This window comes from Dermochelys coriacea, chromosome 8 (genome assembly GCF_009764565.3).
Source record: "Dermochelys coriacea isolate rDerCor1 chromosome 8, rDerCor1.pri.v4, whole genome shotgun sequence".
Lineage (NCBI taxonomy): Eukaryota > Metazoa > Chordata > Testudines > Dermochelyidae > Dermochelys > Dermochelys coriacea.
Genome location: NC_050075.1, coordinates 38,425,873 through 38,452,879, shown reverse-complemented (window position 1 = coordinate 38,452,879; position 27,007 = coordinate 38,425,873). Strand labels below are relative to the sequence as shown.

At 42.7% G+C, this 27,007-nt stretch overlaps 3 protein-coding genes and 1 pseudogene across 24 annotated transcripts in view; all 4 read right to left on the bottom strand.

Annotated features, from left to right (window-relative positions):
- LOC119859844 (protocadherin gamma-C5-like) overlaps positions 1-27,007 on the bottom strand; it is a 372,734-nt gene that overhangs the window by 103,270 nt on the left and 242,457 nt on the right. Inside the window, exon 1 of one of the 22 annotated variants that reach the window (XM_038412611.2) lies at positions 10,714-13,339. The exons of 17 other annotated variants lie outside the window; for them this stretch is intronic. In XM_038412611.2, coding sequence (XP_038268539.1) covers positions 10,714-13,125 — 2,412 coding nt within the window. In that variant the 5' untranslated portion in view covers positions 13,126-13,339. Of the gene's footprint in view, positions 1-625; positions 861-3,523; positions 3,771-5,924; positions 8,984-10,713; positions 13,340-27,007 lie in introns of those variants that run through there. 4 more of the 22 variants (XM_043490726.1, XM_043490728.1, XM_043490737.1 and 1 more) reach the window with 4 other exon arrangements.
- Positions 1-27,007, bottom strand: part of LOC119859868 (protocadherin gamma-A10-like) — a 159,159-nt gene that overhangs the window by 90,951 nt on the left and 41,201 nt on the right.
- Positions 1,445-3,498, bottom strand: LOC119859871 (protocadherin gamma-B7-like). The gene is made up of 2 exons (XM_043490745.1): positions 2,462-3,498; positions 1,445-1,917 (listed from the first exon to the last, which is right to left on the bottom strand). The coding sequence occupies exons 1-2, from the start codon at positions 3,443-3,445 to the stop codon at positions 1,594-1,596; spliced, it is 1,308 nt and encodes a 435-aa protein (XP_043346680.1). The 5' UTR covers positions 3,446-3,498; the 3' UTR covers positions 1,445-1,593.
- Positions 15,413-25,720, bottom strand: LOC119859870 (annotated as a pseudogene).

Here is a 27,007-nt window from a genome sequence, read left to right as displayed (position 1 = left end):
GCTTAGATACTTTATTACAGATTTGGCTACTAGCCTTGTCTTTGATGTGAGACCTCAAGTGCAATGGACCTGGAGTAAGTGACTAATCCTTTGGGATGGGGAGTAACCTGAATATTGCTCTGATCTTTGGTGGAAGGGACCATCTATCACAACGGCAAGCTTACTCTGGTGGTGAGACCGATTGGAGTATCCAAGGGGACTGTCTATGACTAGATGTTAATGCTGTTAAAGTGCTTAAGGAGTTTACACTTGATAATTGGTTGGTGAAAACTATATATAGAATTCACAGCCAATGGGTGGGAGGGGAGAGTTGTGCCCTGTTTCCTAACAGTCTGTCCAGGCTCTTGATTGATTGCAGGACAGCTTGACACCTGTTATGGATGGTATAGGTTTTCTTGGTCCTGACTCGGTAGAGAGGGCTGGGAGGTCCCTGCCAATCTTACATTTTTATATTTTTATTGTTCTATGATTAATTCCTGTTTCAGAGACTCCAATGATGTGTACAACATAATAGCCGAAAAAATTACTCACGTTCGTTTCACAATAACCTCCTACACTCCTTAAAGAGGTAAACATAGAATTTAAAAATCTGCAAAAAAAGATGAGTACGAAATTGGAAGCTTACCTCCCCAGCAGTCTCCTTCTGAGTATTTAAGATGCTACTTCCATTGCCCAGAAATAGCATCCCTCAGCTGTCACTGCACAGAATATTCTCTGCTATCTGGACATTAGGATTCTTCTTGCAATCCGAGGATAAACACAGCTGATATGGCAAAGTTCCATCATCATAGTTCAGTGGGAACCTATGGATAGCCTCTGAATAAGAGTCAGGACCAAAACACTGAAGTAATTTAGGTTTCCTTGAACTTCGCAATTTCATCGCAATGACGAGTGTAACGGTAAGGAGGAAGAAAAATGAGATTGAGGCTAAAGCCAACACCAGGTAGAACTGTAAATCAGACTGAGGTGCCGAGTAACCCGATAGGTCGCTCATTTCCGGAAGAGCCTCTTGGAAGTTCTCCGCAAACACCAGGTTGAGAGTCACTGTGGCGGACAGAGGTGGCTGCCCGTTGTCCTTCACCAGGGTGACCAGCCTGTGCTTCACGGCATCTCTGTCCGCAAAGGCGCGGGCTGTCCGGATCTCCCCGCTCTGCAGCCCCATGCTGAAGAGCGCCGGGTCCGTGGCCTGGAGCAGATGGTAGGAGAGCCAGGCATTGTGTCCTGAGTCAGCATGCACCGCCACCACCTTAGTCACCAGATAACCTGCCTCGGCCGAGCGAGGCACCATCTCGAACAAGGCGGAGCCATCGGCTCCGACGGAGGGGTACAGGATGCGAGGGGCGTTATCATTCTCATCCACAATAAACACCCTGACGGTGACATTGCTGCTGAGAGGCGGGGACCCGCCGTCTTGGGCCTTCACTTGCATCTCAAACTCCCGGAATTGCTCGTAGTCGAAGGCGCGCTGCGCATAGATCGCTCCGGTCTGGGAGTTAATGGAGATGTAGGAGGAGAGAGGCAGCTCCTGGAGGCTGCTGCTCAGGATGGAGTAAGTGACTCGGGCGTTCCGGTCCAGATCCCGGTCTGAGGCTTTTACACTGAAAATAGAGGCCCCCGAAAGATTGTTCTCTGGCACATAGGCGGTGTAAGAAGGTTTCTCAAAGACAGGGGAGTTGTCATTGATATCCGAGATCTGCAACAGGATGGTTTTCTCGGCGGAGAGGGGGGAGAGCCTTTGTCTGTGGCTGTGATTGTGATATTGTACTCCGGGGTACTTTCTCTGTCCAGGGTGCTGTCTGTGACAATTTTGTAATAATTATTGGCAGACGATATTATCTTAAACGGCAAATCATCCTGCAAATGGCAGGAGACCTTTCCATTATCTTCAGAATCTTCATCCTTAACATTCATCAGAGCACTCGATCACAGACCTAAGAGTGGCTATACTTCAACAAAAAAGCTTCAAAAACAGACTCCAACGAGAGACTGCTGAATTGGAATTAATTTGCAAACTGGATACAATTAACTTAGGCTTGAATAGAGACTGGGAATGGATGAGTCATTACACAAAGTAAAACTATTTCCCCATGATATTTCTCCCTCCCCGCACCCCACTGTTCCTCTGATATTCTTGTTAACTGCTGGAATTAGCCTACCTTGCTTGTCACCATGAAAGGTTTTCCTCCTTTCCCCCCCCCCCCCCGCTGCTGGTGATGGCTTATCTTAAGTGATCACTCTCCCTACAGTGTGTATGATAAACCCATTGTTTCATGTTCTCTGTGTGTGTGTATATAAATCTCTCCTCTGCTTTTTCCACCAAATGCATCCGATGAAGTGAGCTGTAGCTCACGAAAGCTTATGCTCTAATAAATTTCTTAGTCTCTAAGGTGCCATGGGTACTCCTTTTCTTTTTGCGAATACAGACTAACACGGCTGCTACTCTGAAACCATTCATCAGAGCTATTACCGTCCCAGGCAGTGAGTCTTCTGGGATTGAATTGGACTTGGATGTGAGTGTCATTTCGGGGGCATTATCGTTCTCATCAAGAACCTCGATTTCCACTTTGCAGTGTGTCACTAGTCCGCCTCCATCCTTTGCTTCTATTGCCGTGTGATAATCACGTGACTCTTCCAAGTCCAAAGGCTCCTTTACTGTAATTTTCCCGGTATCTGGGTCCAGACGGAATTTCTGACCGGCCTTTTCTGGAATGTTGCTGAAGAAGTAGCTGATCTGAGCATACAAACCTTCATCGTTGTCGGTGGCTTTAACTTGAAGCACCGAGGAGCCCGTCAGTGCATTTTCCCTCAGGCTGACTTTGTAGAGCTCCTGAGTGAAGATGGGGGGGTTGTCATTGGCGTCGGTGACATTAATCCATATCTGGGCGGTCCCAGTTCTCTGCGGCTCTCCCCCATCCACAGCCATGAGGATCAAGTGAAGGCTGCGCTGGCTTTCCCGGTCCAGGGGTTTCTGCAGCACTAGTTCTACATATTTATTGCCTTTCCGGCTCTCTTTGACTTCCAGGATGAAATCCTGAATGGGGCTCAGCTGATAACTCTGCAGAGAATTCACCCCAACGTCAGGATCTTCAGCATTTCCCAGGAGAAAATGGGCACCTAGTGAAGTAGATTCACTCATCTCTAGTTTGATATTATCTTTTAAGAAACGCGGGGCATTATCATTAATGTCCTGGATCGCGACATTTATGTGGAAAATGTTCAAGGGACTTTCCATCACAGTCTCGAAATTTATGACGCCAAGTTGAGATGTCCCGCATATGTCCTCCCGGTCTATCCTGCCATTCACATAGACTTTGCCACTTTCCTCATTCATGCTGAAGTATTGCTTTTTATCTGCAGAGACAACACGGAGCTTCCAGTTGGGCAGTTCTCTCACACTCAGCCCCAAATCCTTGGCTAGGTTCCCCACAAGGGAACCTTTCGCCATTTCCTCGGGAATCGAATAACGAATCTGCTCCGAGACCGCCCGGCAGAACAAAGACAATAAGAAAGGAAACCACAGTACTTGCCGTGCGACTGCCCGGATCGGCTCTCCGCGCCTGATTTCCATCCCGGTCCCTGTCCGATTTGCTCTATTCTTGCTGTCTTCTTTGTTTTCATTAATCTCTTCAGGTTGAAGACATGTGCGATCATGTAGTGCAAATAGAGTTCGGATTGTCTTCTTAGCTGTACAGAGCGCTCTGTGACGGTTCCCTTTTCCCTGCCGGACTGTGAAGGTCTCTCTGCTGTTTCCCCTCCCTCTTCACAGTTGTGTGACGGAGCAATCCTGCAGGAGGCTCGGATGGATCTCCAGCTCCAGCCTTGGCTCCGCATTGGCCAACAGCGGCACTCTGAGTCTCAACGGCAGAACTGCAATAGCAGCGATTTTATTATGGACGACGACGCAGCTCTAGGACTCTCGTGGGAGATATTTTTTTCTATTCAAAACGTATTGTAAGTGTACAGTATTGTGAAATGATTTCTCTTAATGGTAAACAAGTGAATCACAGATGAGATGTAAAAGTCTCGACTGTAAATAGTGTGTATGTATGTTTGTGTGTAGTTATCCATGAATCATGCAAACCTCAGACATTCTTGAGTTTTCTGTATCGTTTGTCTGTACGTGGTGACAATGATTCTTTCAGTATATTTATATCTGTGTATATGAATATGAATAGGCAGGAGAACTTTCCAACATTCACAAGTTCTATTTAAAGAATCACATCTACCACAGTCACTAATACCCGTGAGACACAGCCAATAGTGTTTGACAGAGTGTAGCATTTTTAACACGTGAACGTCATCAGCACGTTTGAGTAGCCGCGGGCTCTAACCCTCAAAGTAAACTTCTGAACTAAGCCTTTTTCTGAGTTAGCTTTAGCGTCTTATTGTCCGTTTTAGCTTCTCTTTTTCCTTCAAACTATTCGGTCCACTCACAATACACAGAGTGTTTCTAAAGCAACAAAGGAAAGTTTCCATTCTCAAATTGTACTATAAGTACATAGTTCAGAGTTCTCCTACAAAACTGCCCTAAAAAGCACAGTGAAGGTTCCCAAACATACCTTGAAATGTTCCAAAATGGAAGCATCTCTGAAAAGGTAAAATCAATCCTAGTAAATCCGTATATTAAAAATTACCCTACGATGCAAAGATAAAATAAGACTGTCAAATATCCCTACACCACTGACAGATAAGTTATCTATAATTATCGGTCCACTCACCAAGGAAATTCCAGTTAGCCATTTTAAAATTATTTTTAATCCATGTGCTGTTGAAAAACATTTCGCTTCCTCCATAAACATGACTAAGAAATGTTGGAATATTTCTTCTGATACTAGCTATGTTTAAAAGCATTAGTATAATCTGCCACACATATATGGCAACTTCTCAGGGCCCCAAACTAGGACACAAGGCTATTATTTTTACAATAAATGAAAAAAATGTTCAAATAGTATCTTCATCCTAAATAAATATTATATAACTGTTGCCCGCTTTTCACTCAAGCTTCTGGTAAAATTTCTGGGCCCTGGAGAGATTACATCTGCAAGCCAGAAGTTGATGGAGTCTGGTATTTTCTTTGATGCAGTCTTGTTTATGTACAGTGAATGTACAAAGACCTTCTTCCTCAAAGACAGGAGAACCCACGAAAAAAAGGAGTAGTTTCTCAGCTTACAGACCCAAGACTCTTAGCCAACACCAGATCCAAAAGCTCTCTCAGTTTTGTGTCTATGCGTTATGCCTCTCCTTCACCCCACACACAAACATTACTCAGCAACAGCCCTCCGCCCGCTCACTCCAAATTCCCGGTTGGGTTCACAACCCCTTTTTGTCTTAGGTGAGGGGCTTCCCATTAACTCATCCTGACAGCTACGTTACTTGAAAGGTGTATTCACACCCAGTCTCAGAGAGAATTATGATTCATGCAGTCACCCAATACCTCTCAGAATAACATAACGTTAATTTCCTCATTATGGATTTTGAATGCATATAGTTTGCAATAACATCAAATTGGAATTCAAGCAAGCTGATTTGCAAATTAAAATAATATTGACAGCCAAGTCGATACCTATTCACCCTGCTTTACAACACCTTTCATATTCTCTGCCAATTTTTTTTAAACAAATTGTGCCCTAATACCTTTATATTATTTCAGGCAATGAAAAGTATCCGTTATCACAGATAAAGATAGTGCCAGGTTTTAAATGAATTATTATTTCATCAGAACTCGTAAAGTGACACAAAACAAAATTTATAAGTTCTGCCCAAATGCTCCGGGGGCTACAATGGCTTCCAAAACATTCCAAATGAATTCCAAGAGCATTATGCTGAATATAACATTCATTCCCCTATATATTTAGAATACTGCTATATATTCAAAAGTCCTTATATCTAAACACAAATAAGAAAGCGCCAAAATATCAGCTCACCTGAAAGGAGGTCTGATCCCCGTTATTAATGTATAACTCTTCAGTCATTAGAATAGGATTCTTTATCTCGTAAGCCTGCAGACTGGTCAGAGTATTTGAACAGTTTGATTTGGGAAAGTTGATATGGCTCTTACTGGACTCCGTGGTTAGAGAACCCTCATGTGAGTAGGAGTGAAGAAAAGCTCTGACTCCATCGATCCCCACAAACTGCGACACGGGAACGCCACTGAAAGTCACACTCGAGGAGTCAAACAGCTGCGCGTTTCTCCACCTGCGGAGCCTCAGGGCCAGTAACACTATGGTAAAGGTAAAGAACAAGCAGGAAACGGAAGCCACGGCGATCACCAAATACAAGGTGAGGCTGGACTGGGAGTCTATAGGAGCTGAGAGGCTGCTTAAATCGGAGAGGATTTCGGGGATGCTGTCAGCCACCACCACCGTGACAGTGGCCGTGGCAGAGAGAGGGGGCTGCCCGTTGTCCTTCACTAGAACCACCAGAAGTTGCTTGAGCGCATCTTTGTCTACGAAGTAGCGAGCTGTCCTGATCTCGCCGCTGTGGAGTCCTACAGAGAAGAGCCCCGGCTCTGTAGCCTTCAGCAGCTGGTAGGAGAGCCAGGCGTTCTGCCCGGAGTCTGCATCCACCGCCACCACCTTAGTGACCAGGTAACCCGGCTCGGAGGAGCGAGGGGCCAACTCCACTCCCGTGGAGCCATCGGTGGGAAAGGAGGGGTGTAAGATGTGTGGGCTGTTGTCATTCTGATCCAGTATAAAGAGAGTGACGGAGACATTACTGCTGAGAGGTGGGGAACCCCCATCCTGAGCCTGCACTTGGAACCGAATCTCCCGGAACTGTTCGTAATCGAAGGAGCGCAGAGCGTAGAGAGCCCCAGTCTCGGAGTTAATGGAGATGGAGGAGGACAAAGGCACTTCGCTTCTGTCTCCTTCAATAATGGAGTAAGTGACTCTGGCGTTCTCCCCCCAGTCGGGGTCAGTCGCCCTCAGGGAGAAAACGGAGGCTCCTCTCGGGTTATTCTCCGTGACGTAGCCGGTGTAGGAGGTTTTATCGAAGAAAGGGGCGTTGTCGTTCGTGTCCAAAATCCGGAGTGGGATCGTGATGGCTGTAGAAAGAGGAGGAGACCCATTGTCCGTGGCGGTCACTGTGATGTTGTATGCTGCTACCTGCTCCCTGTCCAGGGCTCGGTCTGTCACCAGACTGTAATAATTCTCGAAGGGTTTCTTCAGCTGAAAGGGGAGGTCGCTGGGTGTGGAGCACGTGACCTCCCCGTTCTCTCCTGAGTCTGGATCTTGCACATTTAAAAGTGCGATGACAGTCCCCGGGGGAGAGTCCTCGGAGATCGAGTTGATGAGAGACCTGAGAGCGATTTCCGGAGCGTTGTCATTCACATCGCTAACAACGATTACAATTTTGGATTTGTCGAAAAGACCTCCCCCGTCATGCGCTTGCACCTCAGTTTCATACAATGCTACTTCCTCAAAGTCCAGTTTCCCCACGACTGTTATTTCACCAGTTATAGGGTCCAAGTGAAACATTTGGGAAGCTTTGTCTGTGATTTTTTGGAAAGAGTATTTCACCTCTTTGTTGACTCCTTCATCCAGATCAGTGGCTTTTACTATAACAACCGGGGAACCTTCAGGCACGTTTTCCCAAATGTTCACTCTGTAGACAGGCTGGCTAAAAACTGGGGCATTGTCATTAGAATCCAGAACAATTACGCGGATTTGCACAGTGCCGGATCTGACTGGATCTCCCCCGTCAATGGCGGTGAGGATTAGATTGTGAACGGCTTGTTCTTCCCGGTCTAGAGACTTTTCCAGCATCAGTTCAGCGTATTTTATTCCATCAGATTGCGTTTCTACATCCAGTAAGAAATGCGTGTTACTGCTGAGTTGGTAGCTCTGGATGGAATTTAGTCCCATATCTGGGTCCTGTGCCTGACGCACAGAAAACCGTGATCCTGGGGCTGCTGTTTCACTGATTTTTAAATCGAATTCTTCTGACTGGAAGCTCGGAGCATTATCATTAATATCTGTGATTTCTACTTCGACCGGAAAAAGTTTCATTTTATCCTCCACTATAACCTCACAGTTTAACACACACTTCTCCACTCGGCCACAGATGTGCTCTCTGTCTATTCTCTCCGTGATGTATAAATGTCCGCTCTTGAAATCTAAAGCAAAGTACTGAGTCTTACCTCCGGAAACAATATGGACTCCGCTGTCTGAGAGCTGCTTTACATCCAGCTCCAGATCCTTTGAGATGTTCGCAACAAAAGACCCTTTCTCCATTTCCTCCGGAATAAAATAGCGAATTTGCCCAGAAACTGCCTCCCAAACGGTAACCAGTATCATGCAGAACAGGGCTCGCCCTTTGCAATCCCAGAGCCTTTGTGCATCTGCAGTTCCCATGGTAATGTGGAAACGCCCCAGATTCCCAATCAGGGAATGTCTGCTAAATGTTTCCGAAAATATCGGGTGTTAAATCATAAGCCTATTTCAGCCAGTATCGTCCATTAATGCTTAGTCCGGAGAGACCCGGTGAGTGAGAGTCTGATCTCTGTGTTCTGTGCTGTCTAACAGCGGTGCTGGGCTGGCTGGATCTCTCTTCGCGTTTCTTCTCCCTGATTGGTAAACAGCGGCGCTCAGAGTCTCAACCAATTACTGCAGAAGCTTTGTGCTGGAGTTTGCAGATTTGTATTTATATTTGACACTTAATTTTTTTTAAATATGCTGCGTTCTTTTTATTAGGTAAATATGAGTGTGCTAGGAAATGCATAGGAAATCCACAAAACTGTCGTCAGTGACGAATCTTTTTATTCCTTATAAAGACTTACTGATAATATTTTTGTAATTTTAATCTTGCTGCATATGAATTAGACATAACTCCCCTTTCCCCTGGAGTTATTATGTATATATGTAGCTTTTAAATATAAGTGATTTTTTTAGAATTTCACTCACTTACTATGTTATATACCAATATCCTCGTTTAGTAACCTTATATTTGATATATACATCTGCAGCATTAAATCATATTTTGTTCACATTTCAGATATTTTGACTTGGTCAGATTCGTCATTTAATTCATAACATTCATTACCAAATCAATAGATTAAATGAAATTTGTAAGTGTTATCAATGGGTGGGCTTTGTCAAATGGGTACTATAAAAAATTCGTAATCTTTGTATTTCCCAGTCTGGTAGCTTTCAAGTTCAGTTTTGTAATATCTAATCTAATTTTCCTTGATAATGCTACCACAAGAGGAACATATATGCCAATAAGGCATGAACTCAAAATATGAAAGGAACACGTGTGTGTATATATATACACAACATACACATATACATAGGTAGATACCACATATGTGGTAGTAATATCCATTTGATAAATTACAGAGCCAAGAGATGAATAAGATCACATGTTTCTTCAATTTGGCATGCATCTTTGACCACTTCAACTGCACTTTGACCTCTACTACGTGCCTTTGAGGACAACCTATGTTCTTATGTTCTAACTTCTAAGATTTCCAAACCACTGAGTCCTTCAAAAATGCGGCATTCTGAAATATAAGCATTAGAGGGAAATGTTTCCTACTTCCCATCAGTTATAGAATATGCTCCTCCCTCGTTAAAATATTTAAACTAACCCCAGAGCCATGATAGTCAATATTTAGTCATGCTCCAGTGACAATTCTAAGGTTCGATATCTCGAGATTCTGGAGGGCTATTAGTAGATCTACGCTATTGAAAAATAAGTGTTTAACATGTCAATTGGATTCAGCTCTTGCTCCTAGCTCTGGGAAGTGCAAAGAGGGCCACCTCCGGAACATATCATGTGTACATACAGAAATGCATTTTAAGGATTGTTATGCCCCTATGATCTGTGAATATTTGGATTCACGGTATCCAAGAAAACCTGGCTTGACAAGAGCAGATAAAGACAGAAAAATACTCTACAACATTTTTAAATCTCCCAACTATTTGTAAAATATTTCCACCAGGTAAATTGTGTGGCATATGCAGAATACATTATGACATTTTGTGAGGGTATTTTGTTTTTTTTTATCATCACTTGTTTTAGATGACCTGCATAATTACGTGATGGCTCTACCACTGGTAGGAAATAAAATAATCAAAAATATGCCAATAACAACTTTATATGACACCATACCCCAATATCATGCTATAAAAGTCTCAAGAAAAAGATGAGAATTCAGTCAAATATTTCATTATTTATGATTATAACAACCACCTAAGATCTTAAAGAAGAGGTGCTCAGAAAAGCATACAGAAGAGCATTAAAGAAAATTTGCATATTAAAATTAGATGACTTTAATAGTTTTGTTTTCTTTGGAAGAAGCACATCTTACCTAAGATGAATAAATATTTCCACATAATGTACTTATTTCAGTTAAACCTTTTGTAATGAGAGGAAAGAGGCTCTGATTTGGAAAGTAAGAATGGATGTGCAATTAAGAAAGTGGATAGGGAATTGGGAAGATCGAGTTTTATCTTAGATTCAAATGCAGAATTCCTCTGTGACATACCCAAATCACTTATATCCTTTGCCTCTCATTTCGTCATCTAAAAACGGAGATAATCTTTCTCTGTCATGCAGGGTTTTTGTTCTGAAAACAAATTCATTTATATATGTGATACCTCAACCACTATGGAGATAAAAGCAAGAGATACGCCCAAAATAATGAAGGCAGTATTTCAGAATTATTGCCTACAATCTAAAAATATCAGATTACGCATGAAAGAAGAAGCTCACCTCCCCAGTAGTCTCCGACTCAGCCTGTAAACATCCAATGCCCAAAATTGACTTCCCAGAGCTGTCACTGAACAGAATATTCTCTGCCGTCTGTACACTCGGTTTCAGAAAGGTACATTTATTCCTCCTTAAATCTGAGGACAAACACAGCTGGTAGGTGTAAGGCAAAGACCCATCTTCATAGTTGGGTGGGAACACAGAGCCGCTCTTTGGATAAGGGTCAGGACCAAAACACTGAAGCAATTTGGGATTTCCTGACCTTCGCAATTTCATCACAATGGCCAGCATAACTGTCAGGAGGAACAAAAATGAGATCAGGGCTAAAGTCAGCACCAAGTAGAACTGTAAATCAGACTGAGGTGCCGAGTCACCCGATTGGTCGCTCATTTCCGGAAGAGCCTCTTGGAAGTTCTCCGCAAACACCAGGTTGAGAGTCACTGTGGCGGACAGAGGCGGCTGTCCGTTGTCCTTCACCAGGGTGACCAGCCTGTGCTTCACGGCATCTCTGTCCGCAAAGGCGCGGGCTGTCCGGATCTCCCCGCTCTGCAGCCCCATGCTGAAGAGCGCCGGGTCCGTGGCCTGGAGCAACTCGTAGGAGAGCCAGGCATTGTGTCCCGAGTCAGCATCTACCGCCACCACCTTAGTCACCAGATAACCTGCCTCGGCCGAGCGAGGCACCATCTCGAACAAGGCGGAGCCATCGGCTCCGACGGAAGGGTACAGGATGCGAGGGGCGTTATCATTCTCATCCACAATAAACACCCTGACGGTGACATTGCTGCTGAGAGGCGGGGACCCGCCGTCTTGGGCCTTCACTTGCATCTCAAACTCCCGGAATTGCTCGTAATCGAAGGCGCGCTGCGCATAGATCGCTCCGGTCTGGGAGTTAATGGAGATGTAGGAGGAGAGAGGCAGCTCCTGGAGGTTGCTGCTCAGGATGGAATAAGTGACTCGGGCGTTCCGGTCCAGATCCCGATCTGAGGCTTTTATTCTGAAAATAGAGGCCCCCGAAGGATTGTTCTCTGGCACATAGGCGGTGTAGGAAGGTTTCTCAAAGACAGGCGCGTTGTCATTGATATCCGAGATCTGCAACAGGATGGTTTTCTGGGTGGAGAGCGGGGGGGAGCCTTTGTCTGTGGCTGTGATTGTGATATTGTACTCCGGGGTCCTTTCTCTGTCCAGGATGCTGTCTGTGAGGAGCTTGTAGTAACTGTTAGACGAAACCACTATTTTAAAAGGCAAATTGTGTTGGATGTGACAGCTGACTTCTCCGTTTTCTCCCGTGTCTTGGTCACGAACTTTGATCAGAGCTATCACTGTCCCGGGTACTGAGTCTTCAGCTACCGGGCTGGACACGGATGTAAACGTCAATTCCGGGGCATTGTCGTTTTCGTCAAGAATTTCTATTTGAACTTTCGAGTGAGCGGATTGGCCACCCCCGTCCCTGGCTTCTACGCCCAACATGTATTTATGTGTGTCTTCAAAGTCTAGAATCCGTGTATTTGTAATTCTTCCTTCCTCAGGATCTAAAAAAAATAATGTACGTGCATTATCTGGTATGTTGCTGAATGAGTATGTGATTTGGGCATATAACCCTTCATCCTGATCCGCGGCTTTCACCTGAAGCACTAAGGAGCCCCGTGGTAGGTTTTCCCTCAGACTGACTTTGTATATCTCCTCACTAAATACGGGGGGGTTGTCATTAGCGTCAGTGACATTAATCCTAATATAAGCCGTCCCGGATCTGACTGGATCTCCCCCATCCACGGCCGTCAGGATCAAGTGATGAGAGTTTTGCTTTTCGCGATCCAAAGATTTTTCCAGCATTAATTCTGGGTATTTATTTCCATCCGGGCTCTCCTTCACAGCCAGGGTAAAATGCGGGTTCTTGCTGAGTTGGTAACTCTGCACTGAGTTGACCACAACGTCTGGATCTTGCGCAGATTCTAGTGGAAACCGCGCACCAGGCAGTGCTGATTCAATAACTTCTAAATCAATGTGGTTTGCCTTAAACCTAGGCGCGTTATCATTAATATCCTGGATTGCTACATTCACATGGAACACATTCAAAGGATTTTCCACCACAGTTTCGAGTGTCAGGACACAAAGGGGTGTCTCCCGGCATATCTCCTCCCGGTCTATCCTGCCATTCACATACATGTTGCCATTTTCCCCATTCACACTGAAGTATTGCTTTTCCGAATTGACACGGAGCTTTCGCTGCTGCAATTCTCTGATATTTAATCCCAAATCGTTGGCGAGATTCCCCACAAGGGAACCTTTCGCCATTTCCTCAGGTATGGAATAACGAATCTGCTCCGAGACCGCCCGGCAGAACAAAGACAATAAGAAGGGAAACAACAGTACTTGCCGTGTGACTGCCCGTCTCGGCTTTCGGCGCCTGATTTCCATTCCTGTCTGTGACAGATTTGCTCTTTCCTTTCCTTGTTTTGGTTACATCTGGTGTTTACAAATCCCATCAGGGCAAAGGAATCCGCGGCAGAGGGCTAAACATTCCGATATTGTGTGCTCTAACGGCAGTTCCCTTTTCTCAGCCGGTCTGGGAAGGTCTCTCTGCTGTTTCCTCTGCGATCTGCGCTGTGTGACGGAGCAATCGCACTGCAGGAGGCTCCGATGGATCTCCGGCTCCAGCCCTGGCTCCGCATTGGCCAACAGCGGCACTCTGAGTCTCAACGGGAGAACTGCAATAGCAGTGATCTTATCAAGGTCCTATCAAGGCGCCGGTACAGTACTACTCACAATCATGTAGATTTGCTTGTTTTGTGTTTTTTCTTCTAATGTGTATGGAAATGCAAAACATGTAGTATAGTAAAAGCATTGCCGTGAAGTATAAACAGCTGTGTTTCTTAACATATGTATAAATTAAAAATCTAAATGCTTTTTGAATATGTGTGTGTGTGTTTGTGCCTATTTTCTGATAGTGTAAAACTTAAAATCATTGAGATTTCTTTGCCTTTGTTTGCATATATATGCGTATATGTGTGGGTGTACGTCTTGGTATGTGTCTGTGTAATGAATGTACAAGAACAACAATTTCCATGTAATAACCACATCCTCCGCAAACACTCCTATGGGTGAGATTCAGCTCAGCACAGTTCTAAAGTGATTGACAGAAAGCAATAGTTTTTAAACCCAATAGCACGAGTGATTGCGGGTTCAAAATATACATCCAAACTCCCGAGCTAAACTATTTTCGTGGTTAGCCCTTATTGTCCCTTTTAGGTGATCTTTCCTTCCAAAGTAATCTGCCCACTCAGAATACACAGGTTGTTTCTAAAAAGTACTAACAAAATTTCTCTTGAGTTGAACTATAATGAAAAACCAGGTCCTTTTCTCTCATAGAACTGTGCTAAAGAAGACTTTGACAGTTTTCCACACATTCCAAAAACTAAACAGGAATGGAAAAGTGAAATGAGTCCTAGTGAGCCAATATATTCAAAGTCTTCCCAGTGATATAAAGACAAAGGAGACCGTCAAATAATGTAAGTATAATCACGTGTCCACTATACAAAAATATTTGAGTTAGCCTTTCTTTGATTGTTTTAAACAATGCTCTATGGGAACATATATTACTATTTTAATTTAAAAAATACAGTAAATGTTAGAATCTTTTCTTTTATTGGACCAACTTCTGTTGGTGAATGAAACACGGTTTCGAGTTTACTGAGAAGAGCTCGGTGTAATCTCGAATGCTTATGTTTTTCACCAACAGAAGTTGGTCCAATAAAAGACAATATACTGGAACCAATTTGGCTACAACACCGCGTACAGAATCTTTTCTGTAATGCTAACTACATGCTATAAAAACACATGACTGTAATGTGTCATCAATTTCTCTCAAATTCTAAAAGCTCATATATAAGACAAAAGAACATTATTATTACAGGAAATTTAAAAGAATGTCGAAATAGTCTTTTCTTCTTAACCAAATATTTACATAACTTTAATTTCATGATTATGCATTTCTACCCTGTATTATTTGCAATACAGAAAGTCAGATTAAATCATATTTGGAGTTAAATACACTGGTTTATAAAAATAAGTTAATATTGAGAATTGTGCTGTCATTGAAACATTTTGCCCTTCAGTAACATTCTTATTCTCTCTGAAAATCTATGTTTCTAAAAATATAGGAAAATTTTTATATTAATATTATAAATATAAAAATAAATTAATATTGAGAACTGTGCTGTCACTGAAGCATTTTGCCCTTCAGTAACATTCTTATTCTCTCTGAAAATCTATGTTTCTAAAAATATAGAAAAATGTCCTTACTTTGTAATATCTCAAGTAAGGTAATTTATATAGTATCACGGATTAAAGACAGACTCAAGTTTTGAATAAATCACCGTTACATGAGAACTGCAAAAGGGAACTATGAAATCCGTTTTCTAAATGGGTTCACAAACTAAATATTATTACATAAAATATATGTATATATACATATCCGTCCAGTACTCTGAGGACAACATTGACTCCAAACTCAATTCAGAATAGCATGCTAGAGTCTGGTTCGGATGATCAAAGGTTTAAAAGGAAAACATCTAGTATTACCGATAATCTCTTTCGCTCTCTCTCTCGCCAACATTCTCTCTAAAACATTTGATGCATTCGGTAATTCTCTAGCGATTAGCAGCTAGCTACATTTACAAATATAAATCACAAGGGTAAACAAATATTAGCTCACCTGAACGGACGTCTGATCCCTGTTATTGTCTAACTCTTCAGTAATTAGAATAGGATCCTTTATCTCACAAGCGTGCTGACTAGTCAGAGTATTTGCACAGTTTGATTTGGGAAAGTTTAACTGGCTCTTTCTGGAGTCCCTGATTAAAGAACCCTCATGTGAGTAGGAGTGAAGAAAAGCTCTAACTCCATCGAGCCCCACAAACTGCGAGACGGGAACTCCGCTGAAAGTCACACTCGAGGAGTCAAACAGCTGCGAGTTGCTCCACCTGCGGAGCTTCAGGGCCAGTAACACTATGATAAAGGTAAAGAACAAATAGGAAACGGAAGCCACAGTGATCACCAAATAGAAGGTGAGGCTGGACTGAAGGTCTGCAGGAGCTGAGAGGCTGCTTAAATCGGAGAGGATTTCGGGGATGCTGTCAGCCACCACCACCGTGGCCGTGGCAGAGAGGGGGGCTGCCGGTTGTCCTTCACTAAAACCACCAGACTTTGCTTGAGCACATCTTTGTCTACAAAGTAGCGTGCTGTCCTGATCTCACCGCTGTGGAGTCCTACAGACAGGGCCAGCCCACAACATTTTGGGATCTGAGGCAAGAAGCTCAAATGTCGACTCCATGGCCCCTCGCTTGGGCCAAAACTTTGAAAGTTCAATTCTGCCTTCTTCCTGTTCTACTCCTCTCATGGTACTGCTCCGCTACCTACCCCAATAAAGGAGAACTAACAACTTAAAATGCCTTGTTCAAAAATTTTAAGTAACACAACTTTCAAATGCCTGACCAGCAAATGCAACTTTTCCTGTCTGCATAGTAAACACTGGTATTATTATCTGTTTGAGTAATCAAAGTGGTGCTTTCTATGCCTTCTTGGTTGCAAAGATTTGAACTGCTTCCTGAAGGTCCAGGTTCTGGGCCAGCTCATGCTCTATTGAGATGGCTGCAAGGCCGATCAGCTCTCCTGTGTCATTGTGGAGCATAGATGTGTTTTTATTAACTTCAGCTTGGAGAAGCTGTGTTCTCCACTGGCAACTGTTACAGGAAGTGTTAGAAGTATACCCAGAGCAACAAAAGCACTTGGAAAGAGGGTGGTCATCTTATTTATGCACATATATTCCAGAACAGCCTTTGGAGTTGATCCTACTGAAATGTATCTTGAAAGGGCTTTCAGTTCATCACCTAAATAACTCGCATCAATATTGTGCATGTCATCATGTGTCAGTACTGTCTCTAGTGCCCTGCATTGCTGGTGTAGGTCTTCTTCAGGTACAGTGAAGAGTTTTGGAATATCATACAACATCCCAAATACTGCTGTGTTCTTTGAGCTGAAACGTTCTTCAACTGACTGTATTGCACAATATAGCAACTGGTTAAAGAAATCAACTTTGAACTGTTCTTTGGGGTCTCTTATGGGATTATCCCATGCCTCGTAATCAAAATGTCTTCTTTGGTGACTTTTGTATTCTTGAATGGGTGGGAAAATAGCTTCAGCGTGAAGTTCCTCTGCCAACTTCTGTGCACTCTTCAGAACGTTTTGAAATACCTCATCTGACTGGTAAGACTGTAGGTATGACTTTGCTTTGTCCAGTTGTTCCATTGCTCCAGATATATCAAGGTCAACTCCTTGGACCTTGACCTCTTTGACCTTGGACCTCCTTTTCTTACAACATTTATCTCAAACAGTATGTCATGCCACAACACTAAGCCACACAGAAATTTGAAGTTATGTATGTTTCTGGTGATTCCATTTCCCTCTGCCACTGTTCTCCCATGAACAGTTCCTGTCATAGCATTATCCTCCATAATCACAACTATTGAATCATCTATCTTCCCAATTTGGTGTTTGATAGGCTTTATTGCCTCCACTTGACTTTCCCATTGTGTGGCACTCAGTGGTTTCAGTGTCAGAGAGGATGTTTCCAGATGTTGCTTCAAAATTTGCCATCTATGAGTTGATGCAGAAAAAAATACATAGATGCTTTGAATTACATTAAAAAATTCAGCATCCTCACTAGAAGCTGATGCTGCATCACTGACCACCAAGTTCAATGAATGAGAACTGCATGGGACAAAAAAAGCTAGAGGGTTTACCTCTCGGATCTGTGTCTGCACTCCTCTGTTCTTTCCTCTCAGGTTGGCACCATTATCGTAGCCCTGACCTCTCATGTCAGCTATCACAATTCCCGTATCTTACAGCTTTTTAAGAAGCACATTTGTCATACCAACTCCTGTAGTATCATCAATGTCAATAAATTCTAGAAAATGCTCTCTGACAGTCACCTTTGCAGGGACATTTTCACTAGGTTCTGTTCTAGTTACAAAATGCACCATTAAAGTAATTTGTTCCATATGACTGATGTCAGGTGTATAACAGGTGAACAGGTGAATAACAGAGTAATATCTTGCTGACTTCAGATCTGCCACAATCTTCTGTTTGACTATTGCTGCCAGTAACTGTATGATCTCATTTGAATTGTTTTTCCAAGGTAGTGGTGTGTGTACATTTCTTGGGTGGTGACTCTTCTTAGATGCTCCTGGAGTACAGTTTCAAATTCAGCTGTCATCTCCACAATTTTAAGGAAATTTCCATTGTTTGGCACATACAGCTGACCTGAAGTGCCACGCAGTGCTAGGTTTTGGGTAGCAAGCATTCTCACAATGGCAATCAATCTTTTCAGAACATTTTTCCAGTAAAGCGACTCTGATGCAATCTTCTCTTGATTCTGATCATCTATGGTGGCCTTTAACCTTAGTCTCATCTCAAGTTCTTTCCACCTATGGAATGTTCTCTGGTGATTTATTGTCTTCTCATAGCATGCCAGATTTCTAGCCAGATTTTTCCAGTCCTTTGTTCCTGTAGAACCCAATGTGGCTGGAACATTAGACGGGAGGAGTCTGCAACAAAAACAGTATGCAGCATTCTGGGTTTTTGAGTACATAAGCCATGGCCTCTCCACTTTCTCACCATTGGGGATTTCACACCAGTAATGTGTTAGACGGAAACTTCTATTTTCACTGTCTTTGGGGAACATGATGTTTTTCACTTGCTGGTGGCCCATGCAGTACAAGGAAGTCCCTCAGGTTACTGCTCAAGTGGGTCCACAGTCCTAGATCATCTAGACTTAAAGAACTAAACTCAGCAGCAGCTGTTTCTTGCGCCTCCACCACCTTAATTCTCTGATCTACACTTTTCTTCAGGAATGTGCATGGTTACATCCATTTGAGATGGAGATATGGATGCTGCAGTAGCTGCCAGGTCACCTGCACTCTGACTAACTGGAAGATCAGGCATCTCCTCACCACTCACATCCTCACTGGGGCCAGAAGGCTCACCGTGAACAATTGTGTCTATGTATCTCAGGAGATCTCCTTCCTGTTTAGATAGAAAAGCTTCCTTTGCTTTCTTGCTTTTTCTGAATGCTGCCCCAGAGGGGCGTTTTCTTCTTTTACTCATGGCTGCTGTTCTGTGCCACCTATAGTGGCTCTTAACACTCAATTGAAGGGGACAAATAAGCAGGCTGGTAGCAGGGCCTGAGTGAAGGAAGATATCAGTGTCTTAAGGGCCTAACTGGCTCCTACTACTTCAGTTGACTGCCTGTTCTCCTCAATTGAGTTCAGGGAAGCAGCAGGAAACAGGAAGCTCCCTGAGAAGCTGGTGTTAATCAGTCCAGGCTCCTGGGGGTGCTAGAGAGGTACATAAGAGGCTCCTCCTCCTCTCTCTCCCTACAGTTCATGCTCCTTTCTGTTATTCCCTCTCACCTTTTCTCCTGCACACCTGTTATGTCTCTTGTGCCCTCCTTCCTCCAGCACAGCACTCCACCATCTCTGTGCATTTAGAGGAGAGAGAATACATCTGCACCAGCAGCAGACACAATTTTCTACATCTGGGTCCTAGTGGCACCCCCTCCCACACAGTCTGGCACCTGAGGCAGCAGCCTCAGTTTGCCTCATGGTAAGGCCAGCCCTGCCTACAGAGAAGAGTCCTGGCTCTGTAGCCTTCAGCAGCTGATAGGAGAGCCAGGCGTTCTGCCTGGAGTCTGCATCCACAGCCACCACCTTAGTGATCAGGTAACCCGGCTCAGAGGAGCAAGGGGCCAACTCCACTCCTGTGGAGCCATTGGTGGGAAAGGAGGGGTGTAAAATGTGTGGGATGTTGTCATTCTGATCCAGTATAAAGAAAGTGATGGAGACATTACTGAGGAGAGGTGGTAAGCTTCCATCCTTAGCCTGCACTTGGAACCAAATCTCCTGGAACTGTTTGTAATCAAAGGAGTGCAAAGTGTAGAGAGCCCCAGTCTCGGAATTAATGGAGATAGAGGAGGAGAGCGGGGCTTTCTGGATCTGACCCTTGGTAACTGAGTAAGTGACTCTGGTGTTGTCATAAATACACTTAGGGCAGCTGTACTGAATTGTTTTACCTGTAAGGGGTTAATCAGTTCAATTAACCTAGTTGGCACATGACCAGAAGGACCAATAGGGAAAGAATATATTTTCAAATCTGCGGGGGAGGGGAGTTTTCTTTGTGCTCTCTTTGTTTGTTCCCTCTTTGGATGGAGAGAGAGACCAAGCAGGTAAAACATCTCATAAAAACATACCTGAAATAATACATGTAAAATTACAAAAATTGTAAGTAATAGCAAGGAAATGCGTTAGATTATCTTTTGTTTTAGCTTGTGAATTTTCCCTATGCTAAGGGGTAGGTTATTCTTGTTTTTAGAACTGTAAAGCTAAGTCCAGAGGGGAGTCCTTTTTATCACCCTGTAAATTTACCTTCATCCTGATTTTGCAGAGGTGCTTCTTTTACTTTTTTCTTTATAATAAAGTTCTTCTTTTAAGAATCTGATGGGTTTTCAGTGTTCTAAAAACCAAGGGGTTTGGTTTGTGCTCACATTGTAACCAATTGGTTAGTATATTATTCTCAAACTTCCCCAGGAAAGGGGGTGAATGGGCTTGGGGGAATATTTTGGGGAAATAAGCACTCCATGTGGCCCTTTTTCCTGAATTTTTGTCTAAATCACTTGGTTGTGGCAGCAGTACCATCCAATGACAAGGAAAGGATTTGTTTCTTGAGAAAGTTTTAACCTAAGCTGGTAAAAATAAGCTTAGGGGGTCTTTCATGTGGGTCCCCACATCTCTACCTCAGAATTTAGAGTGGGGAGGGAATCCTGACAGGCGTTCTCCCCCCAGTTGGGGTCACTTGCCCTCAGGGAGAAAATGGAGACTCCTCTCAGGTTATTCTCTGTGATGTAGCCTGTGTAGGATGTTTTATTGAAGAGGGAACCATTGTCATTCATGTCTAAAATCCAGAATGGGATCATGGTGGCTGTAGAAAGAGGAGGTGTCCCATTGTTTGTGGCAGTCATTGTGGTGTTGTATGCTGCCACCTGCTTCCTGTCCAGGGCTCGGTCTGACAACAGACTGTAATAATTATCCAACAATTTCCTCAGCTGGAAAGAGAGGTTGCTGGGTGTGGAGCACGAGACCTCCCTGTTCTCTCCTGAATCTAGATCTTGCACATTTAAAAGGGCAATGACAGTCCTGGGGGGAGAGTCCTCAGGGATTGAGCTCATGAGAGATGTTATTGTTAATTCTGGAGTGTTGTCATTCACATCACTAACAACTATCACAATTTTGGATCTGTCAAAAAGGCCTCCACCGTCATGGGCTTGAACCTCAATTTCATACAATGCAGCTTCTTCAAAGTCCAAGTTCCCCACGACCGTTAATTCTCCCGTCCATTAATCCAAGTGGAATATCTGTGAAGCTTTATTAGTTATCTTTCTGATTGAGAATTTTACCTCTCGGTGTATTCTTCATCTGCATCAATCGCTTTCACTGTCACCATCATGGACCCCATGGCATATTTTCTAAAACATTAATTTTATAAGCAGGCTAACTGAAAACTGGTGCATTGTCATTAGCATCGTGAACAATAACGTGGATTTGCACAGTGCCGGATGTGACTGGATCTCCCCCGTCAGTGGCTGTGAGGATTAGATCATGAACAGCTTGTTTTTCACTTTTCCAGCACCAGTTCAGCATATTTAATTCCATCTGATCCAGTTTGCACATCCAGAGAGAAATGCCTATTATTGCTGAGGTAGTAGCTCTGCAGGAATTTATCCCTAAATCTGGGTCTTGCGCCGCCTGCAGGGGAAACCGAGATCTCGGTGCTGTTGTCTCGCTGATTTTTACTTCTGATTCTTCCGCCTGGAAGTTGGGAGCATTGTCCTTAATATCTGTGATTTCAACTTCAACTCTATAAAGCTTCATTTTTTCTTGAACAACAATCTCAAAATCTTCTACGTCTAATAGCACGATCACAGTCCCGATGGACAGTCCGCGGGGCCTGAATTGACGAGAGACCTGATAGTAATTTCAGGAGCATTGTCATTCACATCATTGACCACAAGAACAACTTTATTTCAAGACTAACCATCCATTTATTATCCATCCTGACTGTTACTTATGACCTTATTATCTTCTAGGTGTTTGCAAATTGATTGCAGCCCTTCTCTGCACCTGTTCCTGTTTGAATTAATCTTTCTTAAACATTGGAGACCAGAACTGCACACAGTATTCCAGATGAGGTCTCACCAGAGCCTTGCATAATGGTAATAACACTTCCCTATGTTTACTGGAAATATCTTGCCTGATGAGTCAAAGGATTGCATTAGATTTTTCATGGCTGCATCACTTTGGCGGCTCATAGTCATCCTGTGATTGACCAATACACCCAGGCCATTCTCCTCCTCTGTCACTTCCAACTAGCACATCCCCAGCTTATTGCCAAAATTCTTGTTTAGTCCCCAAGGGCATGACCTTGCACTTTACACTATTAAATTTCATCCAATTTCTATTACTCTAGGTTTCAAGAAGTTGTCAAATCTTCTTGTATGATATTCCAATCCTCCTCCATATCGGCAATATCTCCCAACCTTATGTCATCCAGAAATGTTATTAGCACACTCCCTTTTTAGTGTCAATGTCATTAATCAACATGTTAAATAAGATTGGTCCCAAGACTGATTTCCCTCCAAACTGACAGTTCACCTTTCAGTATGATTCACTGTAGTTTCCCCTTTAACCAGTTCCTTATCCACCTTTAAATTCTCATATTAATCCCTATATTTTCCAATTTAACTACTAATTTCCCATGTGGAACTGTATCAAATGCCTTACTGAAATCCAGGTTGATTAGATCTGCTGCATTTCCTTTGTCTAAAAAATCAGTTATCTTCTCCAAGAAGAAGATCAGGTTGGTCTGGCATTATCTACCTTTTGTAAAACCATGTTGTATTTCATCCCTGTTACTGTTTACACCTCTTTGGCCTTACCTACATTCTCTTTCAAAATTGTTCCAAGACCTTGAATACAATTTAGGTCAAACTAATAGGCCTGTAGTTTCCTGGATCACTTTCTCCCCTTTCTTATAAATAGGTACTATATTAGCAATTTTTTAATCATAGGTCATGACCCCCAAGTTTACGGATTCATTCAGTTGCCCTCTGTCCACCACTTAATCTTTCATGACAACTTGTGAGATCCCAAGCCACTGACCACTTCAAAAACTGGAAATGTTTCCAGAGAAATATTTCCTTTCCCCCCCTCCAAATGTAGAATATGCTCCCTCGCCACACCTAGAAATATTTAAATGGTCCCAGACCCACCATAGATACTATTCTGTCATGCACCAGTGACAGTTCTATGGTTTGCTACCTGGAGATCCTGAAGGGCTATAAGTAGATCTATGTTACTGAAAAGGGGAGAGTTTCACATTCAGATTGGAAAACAAAACTTTCTCTTAACTCTGAAAAGTGGCACAAAGAAATTTCCCCAAAACATGACATTTGTATGTATATAAAGGCTTTTGGAGGAAATTTCTAAATATTTGGAAAACTCCTTGTGAACACTGAACATTGGCTCAGGGTAGTTAAGAGAAATCTGGTGTTACAACTGAAAATAAAGAAAAATTGCCCTATAATATTCTTTTAATCTCACAAATATTTGGAAAAGTGTTTTTGTCCTTTAAATTGTGTGGCATATCCATATCTTTGTCAACATCTTTCCTGAAATATGACACCCAGAACTGGACACAATACACTAGTTGAAGCTAATTGTGTGGAGTAGAATGGAAGGATTACTTGTCATGTCTTGCTTACAACACTCCTGCTAATACATCTGTGAAGCATGGCTAGAAAGGGTTAAACATCCTGCAAAATAAATAACCCTCAAAAGACATGTGGGGAGATAATGTTTGTGTTTTTGTGTATTTTGTGTATGACAAAGTAATCAACAGTCCCTGTCTATGCTGTAGTCTGATAATTCAGAGACCAAAAGAACATCCTATCATTTAAATGAATTGTAAACAAGGGATATCTCAGGTTTCAGAGTAGCAGCCGTGTTAGTCTGTATTCGCAAAAAGAAAAGGAGTACTTGTGGCACCTTAGAGACCGATGAAGTGAGCTGTAGCTCACGAAAGCTTATGCTCTAATAAATTTGTTAGTCTCTAAGGTGCCACAAGTACTCCTTTTCTTTAAGGGATATCTCAGTATTCATCTCTCTTTGAAATGTACTGTGAATGGTGGAGGAACAAGCAAATGGCCTTATGTTAATTCATATAGCTAAGTACCAGTGATGGCCCTCTTTCAAAGTCATTCTAATTATCCTTTGTTCCCCGAGGAACTCCAACTTGTCAAAAGACATGAAATTGTATAAAAGATCCTTGGGTCCTGATTCTGTCATCTCAGATCTGCTTAGGCTTCATCAGTGGAAGTTTGAATCGCAAGACTGATGTCCCAGTTATGTTGGTATATCCTGAATATGAGATTTGCATATTGGACTATAACCTAAGAACTATTTCTGAGAGAACTCTTTGCAACTACAAAGATCACCATTTCTGCTATGAATATGAACCTTTATGAATTGAACTCATGTCTGTATGTATATTGATCTTTTAACCATAGTCTCTCTCTTCTGTTTTTTAATAAATTTTAGTTTAGTTAATAAATATTGGCTGCAGTGTGTATTTGGGTAAGATCTGAAACATTCATAAACCTGGGAGATAATGTGTCCAATCCTTTGGGATTGGTAGAACCTTTTCTTTTATATGATGAAATAAGATTTACAGAAATTTTCATCATATTTTACGTGGGTACCTGGATGGAGGCCTGAGGCTGGATCACTTTAAGAGAACTGTGTTGTTTGGACTTCTGAGTAACCAGTAAGGTAATAAAGAAAGTATTTTATGCTGGCTTGGTGAATCTAAGTATTGGAATTTCCACCAGTTTTGAGGGAATTGTCTGCCCCATTCTTTGCAGTTCATTCTAACCGAGTGACCATAGCTGGCTCCCCACTAGAACCCCAGGCACAACATCCCAGAATTATGTTCATTTTTTTTGCAACAGTGTTACACTGTTGACTCATATTTAGCTTAAGATCCACAATGACCCCTAGATCCCTTTCTGCAGTACTCCTTCCTAGGCAGTCCTTTCCCATTTTGTATATGTGCAACTGATTGTTCCTTCCTAAGTGGAGTATTTTGCATTTGTCCTTATTAAATGTCATTCTATATACTTCCAATCATTTCTCCAGTTTGTCCAGATCATTTTGAATTGTAAGCCTATCCTCCAAAGCACTTGCAACCCCTCCCAGCTTGGTATCATACACAAAGTTTATAAGTATTGTGAAAAAGTTCCTCCTCTACTTTGGTGTGTAGTGCGCTTATTGGCAGATTTGCTCACCTTGGAGCTTCACGGCAGCCCTCAGTTTGGCCATTTTCATGAATCCACAGACCAGGTCAACTCCTCCTGTGTCTGACCAGGGGTTGGGAGGTATGGGAGGAATCCGGGCCCACCCTCTACTCCAGGTTCCAGCCCAGGGCCCTGTGGAATGCAGCTGTCTAGAGTGCCTCCTGGAACAGCTGTGTGACAGCTACAACTCCCTGGGCTACTTACCCATGGCCTCCTCCCAACACCTTCTTTATCCTCACCATAGGACCTTCCTCCTGCTGTCTGATAATGCATTCTCACTCTCAGCTCCTAGCGCCTCTTGCTCCCAGCTCCTTACATGTGCACCACAAACTGAAGTGAGCTCCTTTTTAAAACCCAGGTGCCCTGATTAGCCTGGCTTAATTGATTCTACCAGCTTCTTGATTGGCTGCAGGTGTTCTAATCAGCCTATCTTAATTGTCTCCAGAAGGGTCCTGGTTGTTTTGGAACCTTCCCTGTTACCTTACCCAGGGAAAAGGGCCCTACTTAACCTGGGGCTAATATATCTGCCTTCTATTACTGTCCTGTAGCCATCTCGCCCGACTGTGTCACAGTATACTCTCTTTGCCAATATCTAAATAATTGATGAAGATATTGAACAGAACCAGACCCAGAACTGATCCTTGTGGGAACCCACTTGATATGCCCTTCCAGGTTGACTGTGAATGACTGATAACTACTCTCTGGGAATGTTTTCCAACCAGTTATGCGTCTACATTATAGTAGCTCCATCTAGGTTGTATTCCCCTAGTTTGTTTATGAGAAGGTCATGCAACACAGTATCAAAACCCTTACTAAAATTAAGATATACCACATCTACCACTTCCCTCCTACTCACAAGGCTTGTTACCCTGTCAAAGAAATCTATTAGATTGGTTTGACACAATTTGTTTTTGACAAATCCATCCTGACTGTTACTTATGACCTTATTATCTTCTAGGTGTTTGCAAATTGATTGCTTAATTATTTGCTCCATTATCTTTCCAGGTACTGAAGTTAAGATGACTGGTCAGTAATTCCCCAGAATGTCCTTATTCTCTTTTTTTAGATTGGCACTATATTTGCCCTTTTCCAGTCCCATGGAATCTCCTCGTCTTCCATGACTTTTCAAAGATAATTGCTAATGGCTCAGATATCTCCTCAGCCATCTCCTTGAGTATTCTAGGACTGCAGCTCTCAACCTTTCCACACTACTGTACCCCTTTCAGGAGTCTGATTTGTCTTGTGTCTCCGCCCCCCCCCAACGTTTCACCTCACTTAAAAACTTACAAAATGAGACATAAAAATACAAAGGTGTCACAGCACTCTATCAATGAAAAAATGTTTACTTTCTCATTTTTACCATATAATTATAAAATAAATAATTTGGAATACAAATATTGTACTTACATTTCAGTGTATAGTATACAGAGCAGTATAAACACATCATTCTCTATTAAATTTTAGTTGTACTGACTTTGCTAGTGCTTTTTATGTAGCCTCCTGTAAAACTAGGCAAATATCTAGATTAGTTGATGTACCCCCTGGAAGATCTCTGAGTACCCCCAGGGGTACATGTACCCCTGGTTGAGAACCACTGTTCTAGGATGTATTTCCTCAGGCCCTGGTGACTTGAAAACATCTAACTTGTCTAAATAATTTTTAACTAGTTCTTTTCCTATTTTAGCCTATGATTCTACCTCATTGTTACTGGCATTCACTATGTTAGATGTCCAATCGCTACTAACCTTTTTGACGAAAACTGAAACAAACACGTTTCTGCCATTTCCACATTTTCTGTTATTGTTCCCCCTCCCCCCCTATTTAGTAAAGGGCTTACCT

Coding starts and splice junctions, on each gene's coding strand:
- LOC119859871 (XM_043490745.1), bottom strand. CDS start 3,445: ATGGCGAAAGGTTCCCTTGTGGGGAACCTAGCCAAGGATTTGGGGCTG. Junction 1,918..2,461: donor CACTGCCTGGGACGGTAATA/GCTCTGATGAAT, acceptor CTGTGATCGAGT/GCTCTGATGAATGTTAAGGA.